The following is a 13,936-nucleotide window of genomic DNA, read 5'->3' as shown; positions in this document are numbered from 1 at the left end:
AAAAACATTTTTATTAAGATATATATCTGCCTAAATTTAAAAAAAATATGATAGTAATACAAAAAATATTAAACACATATCATTTCCATTTCACATATGGATTATTTATACATTTTATATACACCAGAAATGTCAAGACTATATAAATATACAAGCTGTTGCCTTCTGTATTAAGTACTCTACCAGTACTACCTCTTGCCTCCTAGCTGCAGTAAACTGTTCAGTTTTTTATTACTAGCATCTTGACAGATTATTCAATTCATTTTTATTTGTCAAGTGAAAATGAATGACTCATTTATTTGTGATACTAGCAAACAAAACAAAAACCAACAACCTGTATATTTAAAGTAATTAAAAAAAAAAAAAATCATTTATCATTTGGGTTAATGTTTTTCCTTAAAAAATGTTTTCGAAATCCTTGACGAATTTCCTTTGTCCTCACTCCATAAACTATAGGATTTAACATTGGTGGCACAAGAAGATATAAGACAGCAAACATGACATGAATTCGGGGTGGAACATTTTTACCAAACCTATAAGTTACAAAAGTAAACAATATAGTTGTATAAAAATACATTATAACAAACAAATGGGAGCCACAGGTGTTAAATGCCTTGACCCGGGCTGCCTTTGATCCAAGCTTTGAGACAGCTCGAAGAATCATTACATAAGTAAATAGGATAAATGTGACATCCGTGCCTGCTATCACAAAGGCTACAACTAGACCATAATAACTATTCATTGTGATATCTTTACAGGCCAACTTTGCAACAGCCATATGATCACAAAAGCAATGTTGGATAGTATTTGCTGAACAGTAAGGCAACATTGATGCTAAAACAGGTACAAGTCCAGCTAAAATAAAACATCTTGCAAAAAGTACCCCCATAATTTTAGCCATTTTAGCTTTGGTCAATATAGATGTGTAAAGCAAGGGGTTGTATATTGCAACATACCTGTCATAAGCCATTACTGCCAGTATTGAGGATTCCATTGAAGATAGGAAATGAATGAAGAACATTTGAATAAAGCATCCTTCAAAAGAAATACTGCAGGCTTTTTGCCAGAAAATCTGCAGCATTTTAGGGATTGTAGAAGTACATAAACCAATATCTACCACTGCCAACACACAAAGGAAAGTATACATAGGTGTATGCAGATTAGGTTCAAGGTTAACAATGCAAATGAGTAAAATATTCCCAACAATGGCTAGAATATACATAACAGAGAAAGGAATAGTGAGCCAGTGCTGGTAGCCTTCTAGTCCAGGAAATCCAATCAGAATAAACTCTGTGTTTACAGCTGAGATGTTTCCTGTTGACATTTCTGGTTTCTGTAAAAAATATGTAATTGGATTACATTCAAAGCTAATCATATCTACGTACTGTTATCATATTAGTATTACAGCTGCATAATGTAAATGCATTTTAGAAATACTGTTGCAGTAGATGTGTTTATGATATGTTAATTATTAGATCAAATATAAATATATCATAGTTAATCTAATAAACAGTAATAAATCTTCACAGCTATCACATGTTTTATAAACATTTGTATTATAAATTATGTTTCAAAGAGTGAAAAGAATGAAGTTACAAAACATTGTTTTATTATTCTTATAATTTTTTTTTATTAAAAACAAGACCCTCATTATTTAAATAAAACACATTATCATTTTACAAATAAAGCCTTATAATACGGTTTAAAATGAAAAGACTCACCGACATGGAAGGATTTGAGTGCTAGAGGTTAAACCGGCATACTGAAATAAGGTCAGCTACAACAGGGTATGATTTAAAGGGTATTTATGACATAGCAGGATATACTCAGCGGGATTCATTTATCCTTTGTGCTCATTTCTAATAAGCCCTTTTTTTTTTTACAGGCTCTTCTCAACCCCACAAGAGAATGAGAAAGCAATTGTTCAATTTCATTTCAGTGGAGCAATACCTGTGATGCGCTTATGCAATACTCAAACTACCACTAAGCAGGTGTTGCTGTACCTTGAAAGCCCATGCTGAAAATACAATTTGCCAGCATTTCTTGACAAACTATCAGAAAAAAAAGCTTTTTGAAAAAAGCTTCCTGTGCTACAGATATTGAAGATACAATTGCACGATGCAAGTTGTACCAAAAGCATGCCTACTTGGTTAACAAAATGTCCAAATATTGATTGAAATGGCTCTTCAGGACACAATTTGCACGTCCCTTATCTAAACAGTGGCATCATACTGAAACCAAGGTGTATGGCTGTACTGTACAGACAAAGCTGTATAGCTGTACATCAAAGTACTCAATATTTTAAATGTTAATAGCTAATTAGTCACAAAAACATATTCACCGGCATAGGCATCAATTTAATTTTATCAAGTACAAAAGCTAGTATGAAAGCGTTTCTACAAAAGAAAAAACCCATTCCAGCACCTCAAAACTAAGCCCACGGTACAAATGCATTCAAACTGCTGTAGCTGCCTTTTTTGTTCTTTATACTTTGCAAATCATATTCTTTGGTAGCGGATTCGACATATTGTAATTTTATTAATACTGAGCACACTATTTACATCTGCCAGCAGAGTGATCACATGACCTTAACACTGCTGTCAGAGCTCTCGCTCTACATCCCGCCTACAGGTAGGCAATCTGTTAGCTCTGATTTGTGAATTTCTGATTTGATTGACAGTCCGCCAATACTGCCTTGTTACACTTTATTTTTCTACAGTTACAGCTGTTCCCCGGCACCTGCTTTTCACTAATAGAAAAAAAATACTGTACATAGAATGTCATTGCTCCCGCGGCTCACCCGGGCCTGTGTCACGGCCCACAGACCACAGTTTGGGGACCCCTGGTGTAAAGGATTATGTTTGTTCCTGAAGCTTAAATGGAGTTCTAGCAGACTGTCAGTGCATCTCTGGTTACCTAGCAGGATGCAGAGGATTTTTACTTAATACAAAAAGTAAAAGTGATAAAAACCCAGAAATTCCATACTTATAGGAGGCTGTGTGGTCCAGTGGTTAAAGAAAAGGCCTTGTAACCAGGAGGCCCCAGTTCAAATCCCACCTCAGCCACTGACTCATTGTGTGACCCTGAGCAAGTCACTTAACCCCCTTGTGCTCCGTCTTTCGGGTGAGACGTAATTATAAGTGACTCTGCAGCTGATGCATAGTTCACACACCCTAGTCTCTGTAAGTCGCCTTGGATAAAGGCGTCTGTTAAATAAACAAATAATAATAAAATAACTTATGGTTTAAATATTTGTACACACAACATTGAAAGGAAACATTTGATAATATGGGTGAGGCTGCACCAACATAACCTTGGTAAGCTTAGTTGATTAATTCAAGCAGTGCCTTACAATGTAGTGTTTTTCTTTGTGCTCCAAAATGTATGAAATAAGGACCTTACAACAGCATACATTATTTAATTAAACTATAATGATTTATTTAGACCTGACAGAATATTTAAACTTCACAAATACAACCTAGAACAACAGAGGGAACAAGTAGAGCAATATTTTGGAAATGGTACAGTCACAGCTTTACAAAAATACAACACACCCGGAATCAATAAGCATATCAATCGCATTTCATTTCGGAAATACTAGCTTTCATTTTGTTAGGGTAGATAGTCACCAACACCGACAGTGTAATAATTAACTCTATCATAAATAAAAAGGCAAGATCTTTACTCATTTAACCAAACAAACAAAAAATAAATCTGGTAATTTCCAATGTAAACATTTAGCTTTCTTTTTATTGAATACTTCGGAATGTTTGGGTGTTACTGCAGTCTTATTATTTGTTGTAAAAAAAATATTGAAAAAGATGTTTGTTACAGAACTCCCTTTAGCGTTTATAACAAACACACTATTAACCATTGTTGTCTTGTGCGCTATAAGCATTGCTAAAATATCCATTTCAACGTAATATCTGTTTTAATACTTTTATTCACATATCTTGGTCATAAATCAACTGGGGAATAAAAGCAAAACAATTGCTCCCAATCACAGGCCATGATACATAAATGTATTTCTTTTCAGAATGTTGCCCTATTAGCTTTTTTTTGTGTACTAAACATGCAAATAAAATGTTGGATTAAACATACATTTTGTCAAGCCACAAAACAATTAAAACAAAATGTAAAAAAAAATATCTATTTGAGTTCTAACCCTACATTTAAAAAACAGGCTGTGGCAAATTTGAAAACGTCTAAAGAGAAAGGATACATCACACATATATTAATCCAGTGTATTTGCTGAGGCAATCCACTTGAATCTGCTGATCTCAGCAATTGGAGGCTGTGTGGTCCAGTGGTTAAAGAAAAGGGCTTGTAACCAGAAGGTCCCCGGTTCAAATCCCACCTCAGCCACTGACTCATTGTGTGACCCTGAGCAAGTCACTTAACCTCCTTGTGCTCCGTCTTTCGGGTGAGACGTAATTGTAAGTGACTCTGCAGCTGATGCATAGTTCACACACCCTAGTCTCTGTAAGTCACCTTGGATAAAGGCGTCTGCTAAATAAACAAATAATAATAATTGTGACTATATTTAAGCATACATAATCCATGGTCTATTTGGATTGTCTTTTCAGTATTATATATAAGTGAAGAAACAGAACATGTATTTTGTTTAAACAAGGCAGACCTAGCCAATCAGATATTCATTCTGTGTTCAATTAATGATGCGATCCATACCACAACTAGTTTTGTTCACATCAGGTGGATAAGAATTCACTCTCTAAAGCATGATTCGCACTGGACTAAAAACCAGGTTTACTCGGAGTTGGTCAAAAGCAGAGGATGTCTAGTAACCTCCCAGACATGGATTCGTTTTTATCAAGTTGGTAAATTAAAAATGAAATGCAATGTTGTGGCCAGAGAAGGTACTTTTGTGTATGATTTGTAAACAGTGAACCAGGTGTAAAGGATTCATTTCATTATACCTTCTTTTCCAAAGCCTAGAAGAACCATTTCGTCATTTGACTGATACTTATGTCCCTACATATCTTCAATTTTTTTTTTTTTTTTTTTTTTTTTTAAAAGAGTCACCAATTATGTTTTGTATTTTCGGAGGTCCCCAATTTGCCCAATCGTAGCGTTTTACTGAACTGTAGAATCTTTTTTAATATTATACTATGGTTTATTGTAAAGGCTGGTATTGTTTTGAGGCAAATAATACAGTAACAAGAGTAGAAAATGTTAAGGGCCAAAGACTATTACATACAATAGTACATTCCTCTTCTTTTAAAAAGTGTGAGCTGCTTCTTATAGCTAAGGGAGCCCCCTAAGCTATACTCTATAATGGGTATAGCACAGCCAATCTTTTTCTTTTTTTTTTTTCTCACAGGTAAACTTCAGGTTTTAAGAATTCAAAATGAGAAGTCTAGTAAATTAACCTAGACTGTTTTGTTTTATTCTGAGCAAGAATGTCTTCATGCTATTAAGACCTATTACAGTATATGTTTCCAATATAAGGTCTTGGAAAGATATAAATCTTTACTATAAGACCTGGTTACAATTGAAAATGACCAGAGAGAATGCAGCAAAGTTAAAAGTAAAATGAAACTTCAAACTTGAGAAAAGAAGATGGGATGGCTGTACAAAGAATATGATGTTTAAGGCTTTTTTGTTAAAAAAAAAAAGAAAGAAAGGAGATCCGTACTATTAGATAACTTTTAAGAAAACCCACTTGCTTTTAAAATGGAAACTATTTTAAATGAGAGCTCTGCAGCAAAGTATCAAGCATTGTGCTTCATACCCAGGGCTTTTACTCTTTACCTAGGCTATACTTTGTGCTACAGTAGTTCTGTTAGGGAATCACATACTACAGGAAACCTGGAGCCAAAAGCACATCTCCAGAATCTCAAAAGTATATGCTTTCGACATTTACAGACAACATTTTAAATAAAATACACCATGACAGCACATTTTAAAAATATACAAATAAAAACTTAACACTACTTTTTTTTCTCTTTTTAAAAATGTGTACATTCTTTAGTTACCTGACATACAAAAAGTTAAGTCATGACATCTGTTCCTTATGACAGAAGTGCAGATTACATGCGAATTAGCAAGGCAACTCTCTCTTCATATACAGTATTCCCCTCAGATAATGAACCGTAACTCAGAGCCAAACTGTAGAGACTGGAATGTGTAGGTGCCATGTTTGTCCTTGTCGGGAAAATGTTATAATCTTGGAGCCCTAGAGATAACGCATTAGCTTTGATACATTGCATGGTCTATATATCAACTCTTTCCATTGGTCAGGGGTCAAAACAATCAATCAATCACATGTGTGATATTCTTTGAGTTTATAGTAGGTCACATCCATCCCTGCCTCACAATCTATAGAGCCAAGAAACAATAAACATATTAAAAGATGCTGCATTTCTAATTCTATATCAATATTAACATACAGCACGTACCCTCTTTACACATACAAAATATCCTGTCCATGATGTTTGAGCACAAATATGAGAATTACTGTACATATCATTACACTCTGTTTTGCTATAAAAGCAAACGGTTGTGTCAACACCATGATGAATATAAATATATAAATAGAAGTGTCAGATTTAGCTTGGAATATGGCCTCTCTTGTTTTTTAACTTGATCCTCATGATACAATGAAAGCCAAGATGTCAGCAACCATGCAGAACTAAGAACTATTACTGTCACTGCCAAAGCAGAAATAGTAATTTTAACTCATCAACAAAGTCATAGTTTTACAGGTTTGTATAACAGACCATCAGGTCCTTAATTGAGGACCACATAAGTTCTTTAATGAGGGTGACTTTTAATAAATTATCTTAAATTGTAACATGATATCGATGCAAGACTTCTTTGCTGCCATGGGCACAACCATTCTCACGGGAGCAAAGTAGAATCTTATTTGATACTTGTATTGATACCTGTTTAGGTTATCTCAACATTACAGACTTGTAAGTGTGCAGATGTGTACTGAGAAGTAGTTTTTTAAGAGTGTGAACAAGAACAAAGCAATGGCAGCACTGTGAGTTAAAAGGTCTCCTGGGCTCTGTTAGCACTATGCACCAATACCACAGTAAACAACTGAGTCGCTCAAGCTTGTTTATCTGTCGTTCAGCTTTGGCGAGTTTGCGCCTTCGTCCTCTTCCTCTTTGTCATCCTTCGCCCCTTTGAGCCTCTGGCGGGCAAAGTCTTCAAACACAATATCGTCATCGCTAAGGTAAATCAAACAATCAAGGAATATTATTCACGTTGACATTTCTTGTAGTGTTTGCCCTAGGTAGGTATTGACATTGTTTCATATACCAGTGTTTAACATCCACAGAAATTGCATCAAATAAGTAAAACCACATACATGCTGCATTGTTAGTTAAAATAGATGCCTTTGTAAACATGCTGGATTCTGCTACGGTATTTTTTTTTGCAGTGACCATTTAATGAAGTTTAGTCTTACTTGTGTTTATCTTCTGTGCATGCATGACGATAATGGTGCGGGTGATAAACAGAAGAAAGAAGACTCATGGTTGCAAATAGACACAGATAGTGGAAAGAAAAAAGCATGCAATATTTATATCACCATGCAACCCAGACAGCATGCATGTCCGTGACAGTCAATTCTTTGCTTACTTGGTGTCAAATTCTATCAGATTTGTATCAATGGGTGCTTCATTTTCTGGAACTAAAATCAAAGTGAAAACAATACTGATAATACAGCAATATACCATTAAAAAATTTAGGTGTGACAAAGGAAGACAGTCCAGACAGTGCTCATGGAGTTCATAAATTGCGATGCCATTGGGGGGACAGCACTGTTCCAGGTCCATATATGGCAAAAGGTATAGACAATAACAGTTATGTTACATTCTGAACAAGGTATGAACTAACACAGATATTTAGATATTGCTATATTTGTATTGCAGTTGCTAATTTAAATTCAAAGAGCTTGGAGAAAAATGCAATGGAAAAATAGAAATGTGTTCAATAAACAAATGTGCTAACACATTATTGATAATGGGGTAATGCTATCCAAATAAATATTGTCTTTAATGAGCTGTAAAATTATTGAATTAAGAACTAAGCTAATACAGTAAATTACCCAGAATGTATGTTTTAAACACAAAAACGAGTCATAGTAGCTAACAACAATTCCATAAAGCGTACATGGGTTTATTATATACTGTAGGTCTCATATGTGCAGTTTAAAAAAAAAAACACATGTTATTGTAAACATGAATTAAAAAAAAAAAAAAAAAAAAAACATTATAAGAGGCACTACACTTGGTTAAATAAATCTCTGTTTGCAATGCATGCTTTCAGTTAGTGTTGCACTTGCTTGGTCAATTCACCTGGAGGACGAAATTGGCCCCACCCCTTCAGTGGCTTGTTTCCTATAACCAGCCAACCACCTACTTCCCCTATCAACTGACATGCCTTCAGCCAGTAACATGTTTTGACCCAGAAAACACTGTCAAGGTTAAATGACCCAGGAAGTGCAGATGACCTAAAAAAAGGCACAGAAACTGCAAACTTCCTTTTACCTAAAGATATACCAAATAACATGTTTTAAACAGAAAACACATGTGTGCTACAACACATATTTCTTTAAAAACTACATTTGAGACTAATGTAGCTAATGGAAGTGTCAAACAGGTAAGAATTATTTTGTGAGCTACAATTACTTTAAATACGGTAGTGCCACCCTTTTATAATGCTGTAGTTGAGTTCCACTGTTTAGACACTGTGTGTGAATGCATGTGTTAGTGGAAAGGCATGATGGGGCAAATTGGAGCCATGACCATACTGCCAGCTAGACCAGCAGCATAAAGAGCCACATTTAGAGGGAGCACTTTAGCATGTATTCTTATATTGATTTTGTTGCCTGAAGGTTCGTTCTTTCTGAAACCTTACAAATTGACAATAAAGATTTACAGGGTTCACTATACCTTCTCTGTATAATTCTTCAATTGGTTTGGGATGCATTAGAGTGAATGGAAGTTCGACAGCAACGTCACTGAAAAAGAAGCAGAAAGATATAAACCTGTTTTCATAATTAGCAGGCAACTTGACATTGTATTTGATGCAACCATGTAATCGTTTGCAGCCAATGAACTGTAATGACTGATTTTGAAATTGTTATTGTGTTTTTGATGGAAGAATGTATCCTGTAATGCAGCTAGCAGGTGGGGTTATAGACTTCAAAAACTACAGTATTGCACAAACCTCTTGGGATTTAAAACCTACTTTGAAACCTCTCCATCTTGGTTAATACCAACATGATTTTAAACAGCTCACCAACATGAAATAAAGACTGCGACATGCATGAACAATATGGTAGTAAAGTCCTATCCTTGCATGTGTTGCTTATCAGATAAAATGATTTTATCAGATTATGAGAACAGAGCTCAAGAAGATTGTGAAAGCCATGCTGCTGTATGTCAAGAGACACAGATTTTACAACGGATACTTCATGAACAGTTACACATCTATAGACACAACAGAACTATCTCCTACACAAAATGAACCCCTGTAATATTATTTTTAAACAGTCACAACTGCTGTGATACTCTTCATTGCATGCCTATAACTCAACTGATCCCACAATGTGCTATTCACTAACAGTTCCTCATTGAATCAGCAGGGCTTGTTTCAAAGCTCTCGTGTGCCTTTACAGCCACTGTGTTTCTTGTATTATTCGATCAAATCTCATTGCATTTTGCAAACTGGATCAGGGATGCTCATTCCTTTTCAAATAAAACAAATACATTAAATATAAGAGATCAATAAACATCTGGAGATGCTTAGATATATACGTTTCTTTTCTTTTTCAATTCTATTAAATCTAAAAGGTGGTGAATCTAAATACTGCCATTGCTTAAATCATTTAAAAAAGGGACTTTTAGAATATCTAACAGTGTGCGACTCTCTTATGCTTGTCTTTAAGTACAATTATATGTTTTGTCTTAACTGAATATTAAAACCGTGATCCACCACTGTTTAGATCAATTGAAAAAACAAAACAAGAGCTTCTTCTTCCTTGTTTACGTTGTGGTGTACATCTGGGCCTTTGAAAGTAGATGATGCTGGTGCGAAAAAAACACACCAACTGATAAGCAGAAGATCCACGCATTAACAGACAGCATTTGAAATGTATCTACCAAAATGCTGACACATCCGTAATCCCCTTTTATTTTCTTAAAGTTTGTTCTGTGCAATTGGTAACATGTGGCAGAAATAAAGCCTAATTAAAACCTTAATAAATCTATCTTAATTTAGTCAGCCCCAAAAGGTAAAGAAAATGTCATTTAAAATCAGAATGAATGACTTTGATATGCATGGATTCTACTTTTTTTGCCATGAGTGGCTGTAGCTGTAGCTTACAGTATATGTCTTTAATTGTGCAGTTTTTAAGGCTGGCAGTGGCACTTCTTTTTTTTATCTAAACTCTTTCATTTAAACATTTCAGAGAGAATACAATAAAAAAAAAAAACTTTTATTCACATGCCCTTAGTTTCAGCTATTTTGCAATGTTCACCTAAATTGTTCCTTTTTTTTTTTTTTTTTTTTTTTTTAATTACTCCAGCTTCCACATCTTGGTAATTGTGTGATAACATGGAACACATGCTACTACGCATGCATCACTGTGGCCTAAAAATCACCAAGAGAAAAGTTGCTTGTGTGGTAAAACATCAATCTTCTATTCTAATTGTTAACTTCACTGATGGACATGCAGATTGTTTTATGTATACTGTCAACAGTGGTTTTAAACCTGGGGGGGCTGTACCAATTATCAAGAAATTGTTATGGAACCATTATGGGACTGTACTAACATACAAATATGTCTCTATGGGAGATTTGTGGATAATTAGGTTAATTGTGCTTCACAATATTTTCAGTTTGCCTCTTTTGAAGTCTCCGATTTAAGTTTAGCTCAGTGAGCCATACATGCCTAAAGAGCCATCTGCTGGACTGCCCTGACTCACAGTGCACACTTATCGTTATACATGCAACCTCTCAAAGCTGCCTTTTCAGACGTGACTGCAGAGGAATACGAGTATGTGTGCTCAGCTCCTGTCTATTATGAGCCTAAGACTAACACTGTGCCAGTAAAGCATAACTGCTTTTGCTACAGCAAGTGCCAGGTGACCCAAAAGCTGCCTTTCATGGGAGCTTTTGGTTGGTGTTGTGAAAAGGATTTATTATTGGAATTTTTTTAATGAAAGAAAATCAGGTTGAAAACCACTGTTTTGTGATGCACCAATAAGAATACAAACAGCATTCCAGTCTAAATGTATTACTGAAACACCCAGTAACCTTGTTGGGAGGTTCAAGCTAACAATTGTTCGATTTCTTGTACACAATTTGAATAATTAGGTTTGTTAGTTTGGAGGAACACTGTTTTAACAATGTCATGCAATACGTGGTCATATCAAACAAAGTTGTACCAGTTACCTTGATGCAAGGTCTCCCAAGAGGCTGAAATTATTAAGAAATTAACATATATTTTACAATTAGGCACAATAACCTGCATACATATGCTGAACATAAAATGATAACGTTGAAATATTGTATACTTTCATCTTGACGCTGAAAACAGTCTAAAAACTCTTCTTGTTCCAATATCAAAATACCCTTTTTGCACTCCAGAAATAATGCATGGTCAGCACCCGCTGAAAATATGAAATAATTATGTGAATGAAAATCAAGCTAATTGTTAATTGAGGCTACCACCAATTCCATTAAACATAGGTCAGAGATTGCTAATATTTCATAAATCCATTTGCCTCCGTCTAATATTTAAACTATGCATTGGTTACTGGTGCATACTATGTGTTTATTATATATATATATATATATATATATATATATATATATATATATATATATATATATACTTTCTTACACCATTTATATTTTTTAAATTCTAAACTTTCTTTTAAAATGTTTAATGAATGTCAGCATCAGCTATAATTTGATTGTCAATGAGTATTATATAGTGTTCGAATTAAAACCTCAATTTACTGATTTGTAAGCAAACCAAGGAAGAACGAGGCATAAACAGGTTTTTTCTGTTTGTTTCTTTTCTTTCATATGCCAGGAGAACTCTGATTATGTGAAGCAACAGAGACACCTGGTGGCAAGGCAACTGAATGTAATAACTTCATGAGAACCTCTCATGCCAAGTTTTTTTTTAAAATCTACTGTATGTAGATTTAAAAACAAACAAACATGCAATTTATTTCTTTATTATTAGTTAGTTCCAAATACATAATCAACATACCCGCCTCTGGATACAACCAGCTTCACTTTGACTTTGTAAGACACTAGGATCCCCAGGATCTCTTTATTTGCCCCTTCTCTTAATCTACAAAATGAAATAGAAATAATAATTTAGAATACATTACATTTTCAATAAACCTGCATGCCTTTGGATCCAGTAGTGCTGCTAGAATTTCCATACAACACTGCCACCTACCCACAGTGTCATTTATAAATGCTGTTTTAGAATTTTACAGAGAAATAAATAGGGTATGTACAATTAAAAAAAAAAAAAAAAAAAAACATTTCCAAATGTATTGTGGGATTATAATGTCATAAATCTATAACAGTCTATAATATTATTACTGCAGGGTCATTGTCCCGCACAGCCCCACACTTAACCAGGTTCAGTCCCAGCCAATAAGCTGCTGGTTTTACAACATTAGGGTACAAATACTCACAAAGTACTGGATGCCAAGTTCGTGTCCTCGTGTTTGAGTTTTCCATCCAGGGCCAGGCCTCTTTTGTCATGGTTGTTGGCAAGGAATGGAGTCAGAGTATACACTTTGCAGAAAGTGGCACTGGGGGCCACAAAGTCACTGAACAAAACAGACACAAAGATATATTTTATAACAATAAGAGACATTTGATTTAATTAAACAGCACAACTCTTATAACATTAATTACACTACAGTGAAATATATTTAATGCAATTCCTTATATATATATACACTGTTCTTTATATTGTTAATCTAATAAGAAAATGTATTATTCATTTAGTATTGAGATAAATCACTTAGAAATATCACTAAACGGTTACAAATACGTGCATTTATATTGATATTTGTTTAAATAAACAGCAAAATTAATATATCGTGTTTGTCTATTTTTTTTACAATAATATGTTCCAATACAGTGGGGTTTTCAGGACAGAGATGCTCTTTTTTCAAATACTGTAGAATCTTAAATGTCCACTAAGTTGACAGAATGAACTGTAGCTGTTTTTTTGTTGTTGTTGTTTTGTTGTTGTAGAAAGCATGACATATTTGTATTATTATGTATTGAAATGCGTTGAAAACCTTTATAGAACTTACTCAGCTTCTTCTATTGCCACAGGACACTTGTACTGTGCCGTGTTAAACAGGCAAATGTCTGCATACTGACGCACTGCACAGACACACAAAAGATTAGATGTTGTTATTTTACGTTAACACAGTGGTTGTATGCAAAAGCAATGCATTTGGTAACCATTCATTTTCAATTCCAATAATAGCACTACATACAAGTGTACAGGTTCACTCCAAACGTAACAGATCCTGTACGTGTAACCCAATTGTGTTTACAAAATATTCAAGGTGCTGGTTCCTGCAAAAGCACATGTGTTTCAATGGGGTGTCCTTCTGGTTAAAACACTGTTGTAAAGTAAACACCATACTGCATATGATGCACTGTGCCTTACATTTGAGACATTACAGCAAATGAAAAAAAAAAGTGACTGGCAGACATAAATGTCCTTTCTTTGCTTTTATGCTTTTACAGCTTTGGTTAGCATGTGAAAGTCAGTTCAAATGTGTTCAAAGGCAGGGAATGCAAATGAGCTGCCCATCTCTTTCACACACATCTTTCTGCTCTGGTTATTACAAGGCATTACAATAACTGTGCAAATACTGTTTACATACAACAGAAAGAATGATGTGAT

The 13,936-nt window shown here is 34.6% G+C and overlaps 2 protein-coding genes across 5 annotated transcripts in view; both read right to left on the bottom strand.

The window, feature by feature from the left end:
• Nucleotides 1–259: 259 nt before the first annotated feature.
• LOC117972618 (olfactory receptor 52E4-like) lies at nucleotides 260–3,288 on the bottom strand. Its single transcript, XM_034922321.2, has one exon. The coding sequence runs from the start codon at nucleotides 1,373–1,375 to the stop codon at nucleotides 368–370; it is 1,008 nt and encodes a 335-aa protein (XP_034778212.2). The 5' UTR covers nucleotides 1,376–3,288; the 3' UTR covers nucleotides 260–367.
• A 1,692-nt stretch (nucleotides 3,289–4,980) lies between these two features.
• The window catches only part of LOC117972795 (beta-arrestin-1), a 58,628-nt gene continuing 49,672 nt past the window's right edge, over nucleotides 4,981–13,936 (bottom strand). Inside the window, exons 10-16 of one of the 4 annotated variants that reach the window (XM_059028351.1) lie at nucleotides 13,332–13,404; nucleotides 12,699–12,836; nucleotides 12,260–12,343; nucleotides 11,431–11,454; nucleotides 8,925–8,992; nucleotides 7,609–7,660; nucleotides 4,981–7,196 (exon numbers count right to left, since the gene is read on the bottom strand). In XM_059028351.1, coding sequence (XP_058884334.1) covers nucleotides 7,085–7,196; nucleotides 7,609–7,660; nucleotides 8,925–8,992; nucleotides 11,431–11,454; nucleotides 12,260–12,343; nucleotides 12,699–12,836; nucleotides 13,332–13,404 — 551 coding nt within the window. In that variant the 3' untranslated portion in view covers nucleotides 4,981–7,084. The remainder of the gene's footprint in view (nucleotides 7,197–7,608; nucleotides 7,661–8,924; nucleotides 8,993–11,430; nucleotides 11,455–12,259; nucleotides 12,344–12,698; nucleotides 12,837–13,331; nucleotides 13,405–13,936) is intronic. The other 3 variants (XM_059028353.1, XM_059028352.1, XM_059028354.1) reach the window with 3 other exon arrangements.

Source organism: Acipenser ruthenus, chromosome 8 (assembly GCF_902713425.1).
Source record: "Acipenser ruthenus chromosome 8, fAciRut3.2 maternal haplotype, whole genome shotgun sequence".
NCBI lineage: Eukaryota > Metazoa > Chordata > Actinopteri > Acipenseriformes > Acipenseridae > Acipenser > Acipenser ruthenus.
The sequence above is the reverse complement of the archived record's forward strand: the minus strand, read 5'-3'. Positions and strand labels throughout refer to the sequence as shown.